General features: G+C 37.7%; 1 protein-coding gene across 4 annotated transcripts in view; it reads left to right on the top strand.

The window, feature by feature from the left end:
- The window catches only part of FBN1 (fibrillin 1), a 145577-nt gene that overhangs the window by 42425 nt on the left and 83960 nt on the right, over positions 1–19192 (top strand). For all 4 annotated transcript variants that reach the window (XM_019007901.2, XM_033517080.1, XM_033517079.1 and 1 more), the window contains exons 6-8: positions 9294–9491; positions 12762–12887; positions 17259–17384. In XM_019007901.2, coding sequence (XP_018863446.1) covers positions 9294–9491; positions 12762–12887; positions 17259–17384 — 450 coding nt within the window. The remainder of the gene's footprint in view (positions 1–9293; positions 9492–12761; positions 12888–17258; positions 17385–19192) is intronic.

Here is a 19192-nt window from a genome sequence, read left to right as displayed (position 1 = left end):
GTATTCATGGTAACTCAAAGTCTTTTAGAAAAACTTGCAGTTGTTCTCGACTAATACCTTAAGTTAAAGAACCAAAAAGTGCTCTTCATTATATCACTAACAGGAGTCAGTAAAGACCTTTTGCTCTTCTCTCCTGCTACATGCAAGTAAGAAGAAAACTTGACCCTCAGTTTGAGAAATGTCTGTGGATTAATATCCCTTCCCCTCCCCATCTTCCAATTTTAATATACTTATTCTGTACTCTCTCACTGCTTGGGAAAATCAGACTTTTATGATTTTACAAAGAGTTTAATTGACAATTGTCATAAATATGTTCTGTAATCTTAGATTAAAAATGTGATGGTCCTCACTTGAGGCAGGTCATTTACTGACTCTGACCCATTAGTGCTAAGCAAAGAGAAGGCTTCTTCCACCAAGTGGTCAATGAAGACAGGAATGACAGAAGGCCTTAAACAATGAGTAATGAAACACATGTATTAGCATCTCATGTACTTCATATTGGTGGGTATAATATATATTTAATAAAATTATGCTTGCTTAGTTGAAAACTTGTGAATCAAGATTGGATCATTTACCTTCTTCATTTTTTGCTTCTAGTAATAGAATTTGAGTACATATGATAATTCTAGAGTTACAGCATGTATTCTGTAACTTTTCAACAGAGATACCTCAGGTTTTTTCGGAGTTAAATAGTGCACGTTACTGCTGTGTTTATTTTTGGACCACAGTCTTAATGCAAATCCCATATATGTGGTTATGCAAAATGATCCAGATTCTGGTCATGATTACACTGGTGTACATACAGAGTGATGCCACAGTTTCAGTGAGGAAGGAATCTGATTCTGTAACACAGAGGGTTGTATGGTATTTCAATTAAGTAGTTGATGTGTTTCACCATAGAGTTAGAGGTGAGGTATTAGTGTCTGAAGCAATTTTTGTATGTTATTGACTTACATTTTTAACACTTCCTGAGATTTTTTTGTGGGTAATTGTACAACCATGAAATGAAACAATTGTTAAAATATTTCTGTAAAAATAAAATACTGTTTGTTGTCACTGTTTTTCAAATATTTTTCATGTCTTTTTAGCTGGCTGTACAAAATATAGAACTCTGTGTTACAGCCTTATACAAGGAGAACAGTATTAGTTATTCCAAAGTCTTTAGGCTAGTAAAAAAAAGAATTCTTTACATCATATCAAGTCTATAATCACTGAAATCATATCACAAAAATATATGTATATGAGAATACAAAAACCTGAGTGAGTGTCTGGTTGAAGAAATTTGTCCAGGGAGCTGTCTGCCATGTGGAGAAGAGTCTTTACAGGGATGCAATCTGTTTGCCCCTTCCTTTCATTCAGTGGAAGGTTTCCACCATTACAATTTCTCAGGAGTGCTGCTATTTTTGGTTTATGGGGAAGAGGGACCTTGCTTCAGAGAAGTTTGATGATCCAGTTATAAAGGAGTAAGATATTGATTGTTCTAATCACCTTGTTGAAGAGCTGCCAGGACTTCAGAAGTTCAGAGTTCTGTTAGGACCACCAAAGCTATTTGTGTATGTATCATTAAGTTAACATATCATTGCAACACCCAAACCACCATTATTACATTTACTGCCTTCGCTCATGGAAAGCAAGTCAACTTCTCTCCATTCCTGCTGTGCTTCACTGAGCTTTAGCACTGAAAATTGGTTCCCTCTCTCCCTCTCACCTCTCCTTTTTATTTATAACCAGTTTTCAGTTCTGGACTGAGTTTCATTCCAGTGCTGTGCAATCACATTCTGTTTCATGGCACTGCAGAGGAGCATTTATATTTTAGAAAAGAAAAGATTATTTCTAGTGTATTGTACCCCTCCATCTCCTTTGTAAATGTAAGCAGTCTCTCTTTAAAAGTGTATGCATTGCGTTGTTCCCTCTCTTTGGATGCCACTTTATGTAATATTCTGTAAGTCATAAGGATCTATTTTTCTTATACAGTTTGCACTACTTTTGGATAGTCTTACTTTAGTTAGTCTTTTGAAGCCAAAGAGAAAACAATACCCAGAGCTTGTCTACTAGTTTTGTCTTTACCTTGCTAGTTAATACTTAATACTTAGTCATATGTAAGGAGAGTTTCTATAACGTGGCATTCTTAAGAACACTTTTGAAAAAATAGTGATAAACTTCAGCCAGCTTGTTCTTTTAAAGTGAAGCTTGCAAAGTTCCGTAGTAGAATCCATTCTCCTTAATAATCATCAAGTGTGCCATCACAAAACTAGTTACTTTTTAGCAAAAAGGGAGATGAAAATCAAGCCAGAATTTTATTTAATTATTGCTATCCTGTGAAAGAAATTGGAAAAATTAAAATCTGCAAAGACATGGTCCTTTGCAGCTTGTACAGAAAAGTAGGGTAGGCTAGAGTTTGTCAGGCAACTGACTATTCAGAAATGAGAAGTTATTCTACATTTAGCTACATTGCTTACTGTTTTCTTCATCATGGAAAAGAATAAAATGTGGTAACAATTTTCTGTATTTGGATTGCTGCTGCACATAATTGGGAACAACAGAGCTAAGACTTTGATTTTTGGTGAAATGCTTAGTCTGCGTGTTGGATTAAAATGTGTGCAGCAAATCACTCCAATTCTGTAATAATAATTTTTGAACACTATTTTTTTTATTTTATTACTGTAATGTTATTGCTTTTCAGCTACAGACTTTGAGAACTGGGTCAGTTGCAAGAACAAAATTGGCACAAAAATAGTTGTATATTTGTTCTGGAAAATAGGTTGCCAACATACTTTATAAAAAATATATAATTGTTCTGTGCATCAAATGTAAGTGATAATGTTAGTCTCATAATACTAGTAAGCTATTAATTCAAAGTCCTGTTCTTTAATCAGTATTCTAGGAAGACTAGATAATATTTGCTAGATAGACATGTTAAACAGATCATCTATGCAGAAATGGATTTGTGAAACAGCTTACAGAATGGAAAATAAATTTAGGCTGAAGTGTGCCAGCAAGTCAATATATGAGAATAATTTGCAACAAGCAAAGGTGAGGAAGACATGAAGAAATGGGGTGATCAGATTAATGAATTAAAGGGTAATATTCCTTTGGCTGGGTTATATGAGGCAGTATCCACCTTTTGGCTGCCTAATACAGAATAAAGAGTTGTGGCACCAGTGTTAGATATGCTTCCATGGATATTTTTTACTCTTGTGAAAATAATGAGAAGCAACTTGGAGCTGTGATCTGTCCGCAGCACAGCTGTAGTAGTTTGAGACATTTCTGCTGCCAGGTGTATATCCCTGCCAGAAACAGTGCCTGAATGGTTGCACTCTGAGTCCCTAGTTCTAGTGACATCTTAGCACTAGCCAGTGTTAAATCTCAGCTATTTGAGCTCAGTGCTGCACTGTGCACTGGAGCAGCTGGGAAATGGTCTTGCTTATATGTGAAACCATCTCTGGCATTGGAAGGGAGCAGACAGAAGTGGCATGGTGATAATTTCTTCACATACCACGTCCAAACCTACCAAACCTCATTGGTAAGAAGTGTCAGACATCATAGGAAATAAGTTTTTAAATATTTACAGAGTTTTGTTTTCTTTCCTTCTGAACACCCTCTGATATCTTTGCCATGTACTTTCCAATGATGACACATTGGGATCTGACTGGGGTGAGTAATGGTGTCTGGCTGGGGGGAGGAGAGAACAGGGAGTGCTTAACAGTGAGTAATTATTTAAGGAAATGGCCTGTGTGGAAAGAAAAGTGTGTTGTGATTGGATGCATTTATCAACTGGCCTTTCAATGTCACCTGTGGACAGAGCATTATTGTGTCTGAGTTTTTAAATAGTTGGAAGCCAGTTTATTGAACTAACTTGGGAATGCGTCGGGGTCTGGTGTTGATTTGGTTTGTGAACTGGGATGTGAGGTGTGTCCCCTATTGGAAAAGATGGAAGTAAATGTTAGTTACCCCATGGTCATTTCTGAGCATTGTAATTCACTTTCCTGACCAGCAGTTAAAAGTCATATGGTCTTGTATGCAAAATATAATTTCATGATCAACATTATTTCAAGTCTACAAGCAACTGACAGGAAAACTTTGCAAGTGAAGATGGAGTTACAAGCTCATTTCTCTTCCCTATTTCCTCTGTACAGTGACACACAGAGGTGTGCATTAATTTTTATGAGGTTCATGAATGTAGAGCCTTCTGTTTGTTCTCTCTGTTCTTATCAGGAGATTTTAGTATGCCTGAAAATACCTAGAATCAGTTTGATTTTGAAATGAAGCCTGCAGTGCTAAACCTTTGTGTTCTGTAACTGTGCTGTGTTGATGCTCGCTGCTACAGTCAGCTTGGTCATGCTGTTTTCTTCTGTCAGTGCCAAGACTCTGCAATTCTTCAAATTTTACTGCAAAAATTCTCATTTCAGACACAACACACTCTGCCTTGTGAAATGAGGCATATTGTGGTTTTCTCCATGATCTTCAAGTGTATTCTTTCCTTCTCTGAAGAGGGTGAAATGACTGAAGTACAATGAAATGTACAGCGATGGACACTATGTTTTTCCATTGACAGTATAGTTGTTTGTGTATTCTTTGGCTGTGTGGAATTAAATTCCAAAGGACCATTCTCAGGTACAAGTGACTGTGACTCCCTTTCCTGATGTGTGGCTGAGCAGTGGCGCAGGCTGCCAAGTGCAGTGGGTCCCACCTGGGCAGCGCTATGCTGCTCTGCAGAGATGAGATGGTGTTTCTGCCCTGTGCAGTCTCTCTTCCAATACCCCTCTTTTATCCCCAGCTGGTGGAAAAAACCCAAACAAGCCTCCAAACAGCAGAAACAAAAGTGCTGCTAGGCAGGAAAATAAGTTGCACTAATGATCAGCTTTAAGGTACTTCACTTGCCTTAGAGCCCTTTCTGACCTTTCTTTCATTATTTGTATGATAATGAAACATTCCTTCCTTTCCCTTTCCCTTTCCCCTGTACTCAAGAAAGGGGAAGTTGGCTTGCATTGCCGAGGGGAGTTTCAGTTGCACAGCAGTCTTGGCTGTGTTTGGGCGTTCCTGCTGAATTTTCCTCCGTGAGGTGCTAGCAGCTCTCAGGAGCTGGGTTTACTGCTCAGGCAGTGCTGCAGCCCGAGGTGCTGTGTGAGTTGTGTGTGCTGTGTGCAGAGAGTTGGAAAAACACTGCTCATTTTATCATTAGCCATTTTTCTGTGATGGCAAGAGATGGCATTTTCCTGTTTTCTGTAATGGGATCTTCATCGTGATCAGATAAATGCTGGCCTGCTACAGTCTCATGCTTTGACCTATGCACTCATTCAATTTTAATTTATTTTAAGAGAGGTGAAGGAGTCTGTCAACCTCCCTTAACGGTGGTTATCAGTTTGAAAAATCAGGCTGTTAATTTGAAACATCAAGAACTCTTTTTAGGATATTTACAGTGAATCCTAGACGATAGAGGGTCCAAATTTTATCCAGCCTCCTTGCACTAGCATGATTTTTTAATCCAGGTTCCATTAGTTCACAATGTTTTTAAACTTTATTTTTATGTTAAAAACTATATTGTGCTTGAAACTAAGAAGATATTATTGTGAGCTAGGAACTCAAGATGTGTGTCTGGTGTCAGAAATCTTGCACTATCCTGGTGCTTGCAGCTCTTTGGTGCTGTCCAGAATTACTTGGAACAATTATCGTTATTTATTGCTGTGCTTGGTTTTGATCAAAGCCTGCTGGGACTACATATTTCAGCAGCCTCTCTGCTGCGTTTAGGAAGAGAAAGGATCTTTTGAGAAGATAACTAAAATTAGTTGAAACAGGAATGAGCTCTAGATCAAAATCCAACTTGATTCCCGTGGAATTAATAAGCTGAATTGTTGCATGGTGTAAACTGGTGTCATTCTATTGACCTCTTACTCTTCTTGACATTGTATGAACTTAATGTGGTTTTATAGTTTCTATCATCTTCTGATTTGTCTGAAGCTCCCAGTGGAATTATTCCATATCAAAATAGCTAAGAAGTATGTAAAGAAGCAGATAAAATTGTTTTAGATAATGGTGGCTAATGCCTTACTGAGGGCTGCTTGCACGTGCTGAGATTTGCATTAGAAGTGACTCAGAAAATTTGAATTACCAGTCACACGTCTTAAATTGTTTTACTAAAATAATTTCAAGCCTCAACATTCTTCAGTTAAATTGAAGTTATCCCTAAGAAAAAAACCAACAAAAAAACAACTGATACAAATTAAGTAATATTTTTTCTGGGTATATTTGCCTTCTTTCACTCTTTCCAGCTCCTGACTGGTCACTGGTACCTTGTGCTTTACTTATTGAAGTAGTTTGAATAATCACAAATGTCATGAATGTATAAGGAAACTTTAATGCTACAAAGTAAGGATTGAGGTTTTAAGCTCATAACCTTTCATTTTGTCACTGTGTTTGTAGAATCTCATTTTCTTCTCATAGGCCTTCATCTTACAATAAGTTAAAATGTCTTAAACTCACTATTTGAACCACTTGAATTTTAAAGCTCTTTTTATTTGGCCTCTCTATGAAAAAATGGATTGATGTGTGGATTTCACTGTGGCCTTAGGCTGGTGGGTACATTCAAATAATCTTTTTCATATGGATTTCCTGACTTTCAGAATTTTCCATTAAGAACAGAGAAGAAAAAGTCTTACTTATGAAAATGTGGAAGAATTTTAGAATTTGAGAAAAATAGAAGGAAAGATGTATTTAGAAGAAAACTGAGTATTAAGAATAAAATTTATCAAGGCAAAATATTTGGTGAAAATAGAGTCTATAATTCACCATACTACAGTGTTATGAACTTGAATAATAACGAATAGGAGCCTGACTTGTTTGGTTTTGAGTGCATATTTGACCCACGTCTTGTTACTGAGACCTTGTGGAAAGATTTGCATGATTATGTAGTTAACTTCATTGGGTTCACCATATTTCTAAGAAATATTAGCTACTGCTAAGTCGTTTATAGCTTGAAAGCAAACAATTGTAAATGCTGATCCATTCATATCCTACCATAAAATACAAGATGGGTTATTCACTACTGTCTGACACGTGCTCCCACTGCGACGGAGAACAAAATGACTCCTTTTTAACCCATGTATGTATAAACAGCAGAGGGACAATCTACAATGGGGAATTTCATTCTGGGGAGGTACTCAGAAAACTTCCTGTTGCTAACACAAAACTATGGCATTTCTGAAGAAATTGTTGTCTCTTGTTTTAATATTCCAGTTACAACATCAGGAGTTTTGCATAGAGTAAAACGCATATTCTTATTTTGATCAAGGATGAAAAATCGATCAGGGAAATATTTTTTTTTATTTGATAAATATAATTGATCATGATTTATTTGTATTAATTTCTGTATTGAAGGAATAAGATAAAACTGGTAATATTTGGGTTTGTACTGCATGCTTTCAAAGCTGCATTTCTAGAATGAGAAATGAGAAAGAAGGCAATGTAGGTTTTGACAAAAGCAAAACAAGCCTGGGAGAATTCAAGCAGTTACAAAAATCCTTAAAATAGGGAAAAACATAATAGAAGCTGTAGTGTAGAAAATTCATATGGAAAATGAAGGGACACAATAAGAAATACCAAGCCAAAGAAAGTTAAGAGGATGATAAGGAATTAAGTAATTGAGGGCAAGAGAGATGTTATCAGACTCATTTCATAATGAAGCTGATGGAATTGCTAGAGAAGGGTGGGAGAAGTGTTCAGTTAATGTAGCTGTGCTGTTTGGAGGGGCTAGGACATGAATTTTATACTTGAAATTTGATAGCCTTTAAGGCTGAAATTAAATAGCAGGAATTGGATTTATGTATTTTTATACAGCTAGTCCAGCTAACCAGGGAGCCTGAAAATAGCTAATGGATACTCACAGGTTAATTCTCCATAGAGCTGGAAATACAAGACAAATTTCCAGAGGCTGAAAGAAGATTATTCTCAATCTGTTATTTTTAAGAGGAGGACAGATTATCTGAGTGATTATAGTTATATTAAACAGACTGAGAGTGGCATAGAATGGCAGTTATTGGAGTGATACACAGTTAATGAAAAATAAATGGCATTCAGTGTAATTTAGTACATCAGAGTAAGGTCCTTCAATCTAACTCAATATCCTTTCTGCTATCATCGTGTTAATGGATGAAGATAACAGTAGCAATATAGCATTATTGTTTGCCTTACAGGATTTCTGTAAGCCATTTTATTAATTGCATCAGAGTGGCTTGATTAATTATCAGAATTACAGCATCTCTGGTTGGCATGAAGATGAACTAAATGATAGGCTTTAGGGTGCACGTGGTGTGCAGAGACAGAGCAGATGGGGAAGACATCCATTCTCACTTCTGCCCTATTTAACACTTTTTAACAATGGTTTAGTGAAAACATTATTTTTAACAAAGTTTGGCTGTGGCATGAAAATCAGAGGAATTTATGATGACATGACCCTAAGACAGTGTGGATTAATGAGTGATCTTGGCTGAGGTATTTGGTAACTACTTCAGTATTCAGGTTCATAATTTGGTGGCTGTTCTTACAGGATGCTGGACTCTGTCCTGGTGCACCATAAAATAAAAAAGCATTTTAGGGTTGCTTGCAAAGAATTAACTGGAGTGTGCACCCCGGATGTACAGGAGACAGCTGGAGTTGGCAGTACCACTGTTTGGTTTTTGCCCTTGGAGGATGGAACAAAATGAAGCCTACTAGTGTTTTTTTAACATCTTAGCTTGATTCTGTCTGTTGGCTGTGGCCTGTCCTACCATAAACAAATCAAAGCAGATGTATTCCACATGCCCTCTGTTCAGCTGTAGGCAGAGTTTGCCCTCATATCTGGTAGAGCATACAGCTGAATAGCAGTGAAAACTGTCCTCAGAAAACTTCCTGTAGTCTGAATTTGCTTCCCTTGAGCCTCATTTGAGAACAACCATCCAATTTGTGGAAATAAACATATCCCAGTATTCTTTTATCAGTATTCTTTGAAATAATGCACTGAATATTTAAAAGAAACTGATGAAGGACCCTGGGAAGAATATTATGAGTGATTAAATGAAACAGCAAAGGGGACCTACAGATAAAACATTCCTGGTAAAATAATCACAGTTTGTTTTCAGTGGATTTGAATTAAAGAGAGAAAAAAAAACCTCTGTAGAAGACTTCTAAAATAATTTGTTGGATTGATGGGCAATTTTTGTGAAAAGAAATTGCCTAAAAGTGCTGTTGTTTTGCTTTACTAAGAGTTTTGTTGTGTGTTTTTATTGTAATGCTGATCAGGTTTCCTGTTTTTGGTACAGATTATAGGACTGGCCCTTGCTTCACTTTGGTAACCAACCAGATGTGCCAGGGCCAGCTCAGTGGAATTGTCTGCACAAAAACCCTGTGCTGTGCAACAGTGGGGAGAGCATGGGGACATCCCTGTGAAATGTGTCCTGCTCAGCCGCATCCCTGCCGCCGAGGCTTCATTCCGAACATTCGAACGGGGGCCTGTCAAGGTAAGTTAGCAGCAAAGCTTCCCAAAAGCTGATGAAATTGTTACTGGATTAATCTTAATTGAGTTAACACTGCTGTGAATAACCTGTCCTAAGCCATTCTCAGCTATATGTGTGAAGAATGGAAAAACACTGTCAGATGCATTACTTCATGATTCAGTGAGTGCCTGATGTTCAAGTGAGTACATTAGTAACTCAGGTCATGTGAGAGCAGCCAGCATCTTAATGAATTTCTCACTGCCAGCAGTGCTTTCCCTTGGTTCTGTAATGGTGTTTTTCTGAGTGTACCACTCGATCATTCTGTGGAGGAATTTGTTCTGTTTAAGAAGCACTCAAAACATGCAAACGTCAATCTGTGGCAATAATGCCCTAGTTATCCAATGTGAGATTTTTTAAGCTAAAAGTTGTATAATTTGGATTCATCTTGGTTGCCTTGTCTCTTGAGCTACACTGCTTTAATCTGGAGAAAAGTGCCTGTCATGCCATTTGTAATGCCTTATTATATATTTTATACAATTTTGGAAATGCATTTGCATTTGTTTCAAATCATAAAATCCACCCAGATGTTGCTTACTTCTTTCAGAGCATGCCTTACCATAGAAAGTCCTTACACTGCTTTTGGCTTTTATTCTAATACTTCCAGCTGTATAAATTCTTTTCTTGTCTGGATGTCTGGCAGGAAACAGGAGAAAGTTAACAGGGGCAACTATGTATTAAACTGATGTGGATTATACATTCCCAGCACCATATCTTTGGGGCCAGTTTATTTCAATCTTTCTAACATTTCCTAATGAGTTGCAATATTTTTGAAAATAGGGAAGATAAAGATTATAAATCAATGAGTAATTCTGTATAATCATGAAATTCCTATGAAGGGATTTCAAGGCATTTGGTTGCATTAAAAATGTAGATACCCTCTGTCACAGGCCAGGTCATGGCTGGTGCCTGCAGACAGACATGATGAACTTCAAGATGAACAACATGATTGTGTGCACTGTATGATGTGCCCATATTTTGACCTCAGTGATGCTGTTCCCCTCTTATTGTGAAGGTCAGGATTAAATTGTACTGGAATCTGTCAACCGAGGTTCTGGACACTTTTGAAAGATTATGTACATAAATATGTGGCCCACACCCCTGAACTTATGCCACACCTAGTTATATCCCTCTTGTTTGTGTCATGGGAAAGCTGCAGTGAACTCTCCAATGGGTTTGTGCAGTTTGGAATAAGGATACTTCTGCTTACTGCACATTTCTTAGCAAGCAGATACATTGATGGTAATCTGTATGTGGTGCCAACACAGTCTTGGCCTGGTATGTTTGACTTGTGTTTTCCAGTTTTCCCTTCTTAAGTATTGTGTTTGTAGTTTCAACAGATGTTTTATGGAATCACATATTCACTTTATTTTTCATGCAATTGTACTAAATCCTTTTGAAATCAGATAACATACACTCAAACTGAAGACATTTCAGGGATTTTACATCCATATTCAATCTAAATAAAGGAAAACAGGTTAAATAAAATCCAGGTTCTCTGAAGAGAAAAAGGAATCATTATTACTGTGTGGAGAAGTAAAAAAAAGTAGAGAAATAGTGAGGGCAAGGTTATTTTCAAAAGTAAATGGAATATCACTGTCCAAAGTTTGGCTTTGGCCGAAAGTTAAATTAATATCACAGCTGAGATTTTTGAAGACACAATGAAGAAAAATAAAACCAAAAGGTGGGATTTTGAAACAGACATTATGACTCAAAAGTATGACTTCTGTTTCTTTAGTTTTTGATGTTTTTTTTTAAGTCAGTACAGTGCCATGAAGTCTGGCCTATTGCTGTTACTAAAGCCCAGCCCATTGCTGTAGCTCAGGTCCCAGCAGCAGTGTGGCTGAGTCAGGGCTGCTGAGGCTGTGCTGGTTCTGTGACCTCCCAGCACAGCGGTTCCCTCAGGGATATCTCTGCTCTGCTGCTGCACCCCCAACCTGGATTTGTTCACCCTGGGATCTTTACATAACGCTTTGCCGTGTGGTGCAGATATGGTCCTTGGCATTCCTGAGACTTCCTACTTGTGGCTCCCAGGAAAATTGCCTCTTATCCTTTTGTACATACATGATACTTCACTTTTCAGACTTCAAGACTCACTACAGCTGTCTCTCAGGGATTTATAAACAGAGATTTGAAGGTATCATTTCCTTTGGCTTGCATCCCTGCATTGAAACCTTTGTCAGTGTGAAGCCCAAGAACTCAAGCAATCAGTTTTTAGCAGCAGCAGCAGCTGGTTCTCCTGAAGAGATGGGGAAAGCATGAGCATTTGGATTGGAGAATGGAGTTTTCTGTGCTCCTGAAGGAGTTCCTGAGCAGAGACAGGGCAGCCCCCAGAGACTGTGAGCCAGACTTCCCCAGTGTCCTATTGCAATGCCACTCCTCTGTCTCCTTTAGCCTCTTTTCTGTAGCTGTTATTAAGCCATAGCAACACTTCTGCAGCTAAGTGACGACACAGATGTTGTTGTGCTAAAATAATTGTGAGGCCAGAAACGGGCCTCTTGAAAATGTTTGTCTTGAGCTTACTACCTAGCCTGTGATATCATCTTTGTTTTTGCATTTTCCTTGGTGAAAAATGAAAAGCAAAGAAAGAAAAATAAAAGGGAAAAACCCCTCAAATTTATGTATATCTAAGTAGGCCATTAATAATTCCTCCTGAGACATTAATTATGGCTATAAAACTTTTTGAGTCAAATCCTAACCACAGCCTAATGTCTTTGGTGCTGATCTCGCTGGAGTGTCAAGTTAATAATTTCCATCAGAAATTACTCTGCAGTTTCTGTGCCTCTCCATGAGGGCCCCTCCATGCACACTGCAACTGCTCCTCTGTGCTGGTGGCCTAAGCACTGCATGGAGTTGCCAAGATTTTCAAGGGGGCAAGTGATTTTGGGTGACCAGCTTTAGACACTTCAAAGAAACTTGGGTTCTGGCAGGCTGTGTTTTCTGCACACCATTCCCCAGATGTTTTGGAAAAACAAAGCAATAGCAGTTAGATATTTAATGTCTGTAACAATAATAACCCTGTGATTTCTTGCAGAAAATATTTAGAGTACTGTACTTAATCATACTTTGCATAGAGTAATTACAAAATTAGTGTCTGTCTTCCCAAGCAAGTATCATAATATTATGATGGGTGAAGAACAGATTTAGGCATATTTAATTTCTCTGTAGACAAATTATTATGGCTGTTCTTGAGAAATGAAATAAAAGTGTGTGTTTTTTCCTTTTTTTATATCGTAGATGTGGATGAATGCCAAGCCATCCCTGGGATCTGTCAAGGGGGAAATTGCATTAATACTGTTGGATCTTTTGAGTGCAAATGCCCAGCTGGACACAAGTTTAATGAAGTAACACAAAAATGTGATGGTAAGAACTTCTAGAACTTTCATCTGAAAGTAGAAGGGGGAGAGTCTTCTTTTGGAGGACCAGCTTTGTTTAACAGTTTGTTACAAACTTCCTGTCTCTTTTGCCTTGAGTGTGCAAGTAGCATTATTCACAACAAACACAAATAGGCATTCTTTCTCCCAATCCAGAGAGTGTTAGATACTGTTCCTGCAACTTTTATCACCTTTTTATTTATGTAATATTTCAGACTTGAAGGTACATTTAACATTAAAACATTAAAAATACTTTCTAACTCATATGTTGCTTTAGAAATGCTCAAGGCACTTATTTCTTTGTGGATCTTTTGACCAAAAAGTGTACATGACTGGAAGGTTCAACACATTCCTACCTACTCAGGTGAACTGTATTTGATGTAAGTGGGAGTTTGACACTGCTGTGTGGAGGCTGCTGAATTGTGTCCCAAACTCAGCCTTACAGTTGCATATGTTACAGAAGGACAAACATTTTATCTTTGCTTGCTAGTCATCCTAACTTGGGGCTACAGCAGGTGCTAGATATTAGTGGAAATTTGCAGTGTGTGATTATGGAATTGTGCTATATTTTTACTGTGATTTGATAGTACTTTTTTTTTTCTTTCTAATATAATAAAGCATAGATGTCTCCTTTGCTTTAAGAGGATTTTGAAGGAAGATAGTACTAAAATGTGTTAATTGCACATTATTGATTTGTATTTACAGTGAAGTCCAGATAGTGTTCAAACTCTTGCAACTAATTCTACTTTCTGTCATTAGACTAAAATTGAATGGACAAGTTTCATAAATGGCTAGTGATTTTGGAATGCAAACTTGCAGTACAATGGAAATATTTGTGAGAGAAAGGTGTGCATGCATTCATCACCCTTTCTTGTATCAAGTGCCCTTTAAGAAGCACTCAAAACTTTTTAGTCATTTTAGAAGAATTATGAATTACTCTTTCAAAAGAAAAACTTTATAAATTATTTGCAGGTTAAGAAGAGCAATTTCAGAAGAGCTTGTACACAGCATGGTTTATATATTTCCTGCCAATGATTTTGGCAGAATGTAATCTACATTTAGAATAGAACATTGCAAGTGTTTCCTTCTGTGGATGAAGTACCAAGAATGTGATGAATAGGAGAGACTGAACATGTGCCTTGTTAAGTATCAGTACATGGAAAGCTGAGAGCTGTAGGCTGCATATCATAAACATTTTGATGGTATTTTTCAATTGCTGAATCATTTTAAAAACAAACCCCAACCAACAACCAAAGAACAAAAAGCCCCAAACAATCACCACCCTCAGAGCCTGCACTTGCTAACAGTTAAGGAACTGGACACAAGAATCTGGTATAGGTTGATGTGTTCCCATATCCTGCCACAGATTTCCTGCCCCATTTGTGAAATCCCTTTGTAGTGAGCACCTGGCCGCAAAGATCAGATGAATTTTCCCTTCTTCAAATTCATACCTATTGATTTTTTAACCTCTGCAGACAGAGTTACTGTCAGTACATCTTCATGTTGTATGTACCGAGCAATTTTAGCTGAAACTGTGTAGGTATTAATACAATTCAAAGAATGAAAAGTACCACCTTTATACCAGTGGCATGAAATAAAATGGAAACAACATGTAAGAGTATGATCATGCAACAACAGCCTATCCATCCTGTTCTTTCTAAATTATCTTTCGAACTTTATAAGACGATATAAGACAAGTTTAATTTAGAGTAATTAACTATAGTTAATTCTGATACATAATGAATAACATGTGATTGATTGCTTAGTTTAGCTTCCTATTTAATAAGTAGGACTTCTTGCAGTTGTAAAATGTCCTTGGTCACTGATTTAATTCAACTGGGAGCTACCTGCTGAATTACCAGTACTGTTTTTTCAGGTCTACATTAAAGTAAGATCATAATAGCAATCGTCAAGGACAGGTAGGCAGTCAACAAGATGGAAAATGAGGGAGGTTGGCTGAAGTTCTCTTTGTTAGCATAGCCGGTGGAAATCTGTATTTTAACTGCTACATTATTTCAGTGCTTGATGTAACCATTTCTTTTCCATTTGCACTAAAGCTGAGGTAAATTCTATTTTTTGTGATGGCTCTGGGGGTGTAATTTTTCCTGGAGTGACATTTAAGTCTGGGGGTACAAGTTACTTACCTTTGTAAAATTCGCATACTTAAGAACGCCAGTGTTGCTTATATGGATGTCAACACTAATATAAATAGTGAAATACTGTTTGGGTTAGGCTCAACCTTAAAATAAAGACTGATGATTTTGCTTTTAAAAAGGTCGGACTTTATATAAACAGTGGCAACACTGACTTTAGGATAAACATTGGTGAATTTGAGTCAGAAAATGCTTGAATCTGATCCATTTACGATTGCATTTTTCTCTGTTAATTAAGGGCTTTATTCAGACCAAAATTCAATTTCCACATTTTTTGTCACTGAGACTTGTGGGACTCCTGTGGTGTATAATCTTGGAGCAGAAGCCAGAAGTCTCTTAGCAGTGCTCCCAGGGCACTCGGACTTGAGGCTTTGGCAACATCCTCGAAGTAGCAGTGAAAAAAAAGTCACACCCCTCTCACACACCCAAGTGAGGAATGTGACCCACATCAGGACAACTAGCAAGATGCTGGGGAAGAACGTGCCCAGGGGACACAGGGCCCCACTCCACTTAGGATGGCTGAGTCTGCAAACTTGGGTTATCTGTGCCATCCCAGTCCCTCCACTACTTTCCTGCTAAGGCAAGGGGCTACAAAAATATTAGAGCATCCCACACTTTACTTAGGAGACCAGGAGTTGTTAGTTTTCATATTACTGTCTTCACAGAAGAAGTAGAACTGAGATCCTTTCTACTTGCTAAAATGCTCATTAATGGTCCTGTGGGACTTTGGGTGTTCCCCCATCTGTTGGGGCTAATTTCCAATTTAGGCGTTACATTTAAACTCTTCCAGTCTTTTTTAATGACTACAGTATTATTCACTCCTTGCCTTGGTGTGTTGGGTGGTGTTGTGGTATTTCATCTCAGAAATTTTTGTGGTTGGTGAAATCATTATTACAGTCATGTGTCTGTCTTTTCGTAGATCTCTGGAGGAGAGGTTGGGTGCATCCTGTGATGCTCTTATTTCTAGCTGGATGCTCCCTGTCAGGAGAGCAGCTGGGTGACTGGAGATGGCTGTGACAAGCAGATGTCATTGATCAGTCTAGAGAATAACCTCCCTTTCTGCTCTGTTTGGCTGATTCCTCTTGTAGGTACCATGGAAAAGAGTGAGCTGTTTTCAAGCTCAACAGAACTCCAGGTTCCTAGGAGATGAGGGCAGTGCTAATTAGATACAGCTGCATTGTTAAGACAGTCACTGGAAACCAAGGGGAAAGTAGCTACACATCACAGGCAGGCTACTGGTGGTAATTAAGGAACACTTGGAACTGACATAGGTTGTTATTCACATGGCTGTAGATTATATAAACTAGCTATGGAAGAAACCCTTTAAGTTCCCTCTGTGCAGCTATGATGAGTTGTAGGAATTTGTTAGGTTTTGTTCCCTGCAGACTGAAAATTTTTCTACGTTCTGTCTATGAGGATGATTTAGTGTATGGATTGAGATTTGTTAGTGAAGACAATCATGATACGGAAATTTTATTTTAAAATCACTGATAAAATGTAGGTGGAATTATGGACACTGCCTGGTTTCTGCAGTAGGTATTTTGGTTACAATCTAGAAACCTGTTGAAACTTCAGAACATTAATTTAGTGGAGAAAGTCAGGGAAGATAATTTTTGTTGCCTGCAGTCATCCTGGTCTGAGCTGTAATCCTGTCAGATTGCATTAGTTGAACAATACCTAGTATTTCAGTGCTTTTGTGTGGGGGATTTCCAAGACAGGCCTGAGTGCAATAAGAAGGACAGGCAGATCAGTAGGTGGTACATGTCCCTGTGAGTGTGTATTGAACCAGGGTGGTACCAGGAGATGCTGTGCTGCTGGAGATGACCATTAAGCTCCTGATCACTGTGGTCATTATGCAGATTGCACTCTGGTACCAACACAGTTTTCTTAATTCTAGTATGCAGAATTCAGACCAGATGACTTACAGTTTTCTTAGAGTTAATAAATCTCTGCAGTTTTAAGATTTCCATCCATCATCATTAAGGAGTAAAACTTCTGCAATTTACAGGTACTGTATTTTCAGTTTGCAGATAGAGTATTTTTTTAGGTTCTGTTTCATTCTGTTTATAAGATGCCTAACAAAAAATTCTAATTCAGAACTACTGATTATGTCCTGAACTTGATAGTTGCTCCTAGTTATAAAATACCTTTTCTCGTGCCAAAAAAAATTTAGCTAACCTGTCTCTGCATCTCTTTATGTCTTAAAGATATCGATGAATGTAGCACCATTCCTGGAATTTGTGATGGGGGAGAGTGTTCAAACACAGTTAGCAGTTACTTCTGCAAGTGTCCTCCAGGGTTTTATACAGCTCCTGATGGCTTAAAATGCATAGGTGAGTAGAGTCCTGTGAACAATAGGACAGTAGGTGTTATAAAAATTCATGAATATCTAAAATGGGTAACAATGTGTCAAAAACATATTTCAACTTGTGAACTTGAAATCCTTTTATATAGAAGTACATCACGTGTCTATATATGTATTCTGAAATGAGTTTTCCATTTGCAGGATATTTCTTCTTTGCCTCTTCACTGAGACCTTCTCTTTTATTTTTCTACTACTGTTTTTCTAGTATGTCATATTTTTTGCCTTAGAACTTGTTTAAAGGTCTCCTTCATATTACTGCTCTCATGTTTGTCTTTAATTTAGTCTGTTTGATATTCAGCATTCATTTTGAAAAGCAAATTTGTATTCCAACTGTTATAACCCTAATGCAGGTCTTTGTCATTAAAAGAAGTAATGTGATAAACTGAGTATGGGACATTTTTATGTGCTTTTATGATGTTGATGGTTTGGCAGAGCTGTTCTCTCAGGCTTTCACTGTGGTAGAGTGAACCCATCTTCCAAAGGCTGGTCTGGGAACCAAAGAACTTTGTGAATGAAATGACTGCCACTGCAGTGCCAATGCCCTGAAAGAACAGTATTAGCAGTTAATACTTCTGGGAAGCATACAGCCTACTCTGAGGCAGGTCTAGTAGTTAATTAATTTTTTTTTTCTCATTTTTGTGCAATAATTTATTTTTTCAGTGCCACTGCTGAATTTTGGGCAAAAATCAAATGAAAGGTTTATTTCCTCAGATTTAGCATATTTATTTAAAGGTTCTTACACAGTGCCAACACTAGGAACCAAGACAACATCCTGTCTTTAGTACCTTTGGTAGGAAATAATTTTGGAAAAAAATTGGAAAGAATCCCAAACTTCACAAAGCTCAGTACCAAATAATACTAACTTTCCCAAGAGATGTGGAAGTAGTTGGGGCTATGATTACTTTGAATGGTGCCATTCAATTTCTGCAGGTTGTAAGAAATAAACTCCTTCTCTTCCATCATCAAGAATAGTTTTTCTGTAGATTTTACCCACACTGTACACTTAAAATGCCAATGGCAATTTCTTTTATTGCTTTAGATGAATAGCTTCTAAATTGCTATGGATCATCAAATCATTGATTTCTGCCTGCACTTAATAATTGTGAGCAAGATTTACCTTTCTGCAATGAAAATTTTCTAGATATGCACAACTTGCATTTGCTTTTTAGTTTTTATAGTCACCACTCTGTCCAGACTGCCCAGCATTCACGCCCATGTCATATTCCTGCAGTTTCTCAGCCTTTTTACCCCCTGTATTTGTAGGCTGAAGTAATTCAGCTAAAGAATTGGAGTTTTAAATTATGACAAAGTATGATAAATAATATGCCAGACTATATGCCATCATTGAGATTTTGGCTTTGTGTTCAAGGCAAAATGTGCTAAATGGGAAGTACTATCAGTTGTCTGCAGATCTTTTGGATTCTTGTCTAATATGCAGACTCATGCTTGCCATATTCACAGGGACAGAGCCCAGATCTGTGTTAGTGCTGGGCAAAACATTTAATCTTGATTTAATTACAACATGCCTGTCTTAGCTGGACGTGTCTGTTAAGTTAGAGAGGAGGAAATGCTTCTGAGAAATGTATTCCCTAGGGGACTCAAACCCAGCAGCGCTGGGGCCAAATATCCAAAGGATACACCAGGAGCTCCATTATTACAAACCTTAAAAATAAGAATAGACAAAGCAAAGATATTATCTCCTAGAGCTGAAGAGCAGAAACAAGAGCAGGACATTTTATCCCAAGTGTATGAAGAGTGCAGTGAAGAAAGTTGCTA

This window comes from Parus major, chromosome 10, assembly GCF_001522545.3.
Source record: "Parus major isolate Abel chromosome 10, Parus_major1.1, whole genome shotgun sequence".
In the NCBI taxonomy this organism is placed as follows: Eukaryota; Metazoa; Chordata; class Aves; order Passeriformes; family Paridae; genus Parus; species Parus major.
This window is presented reverse-complemented; position numbering and strand designations above follow the sequence as displayed.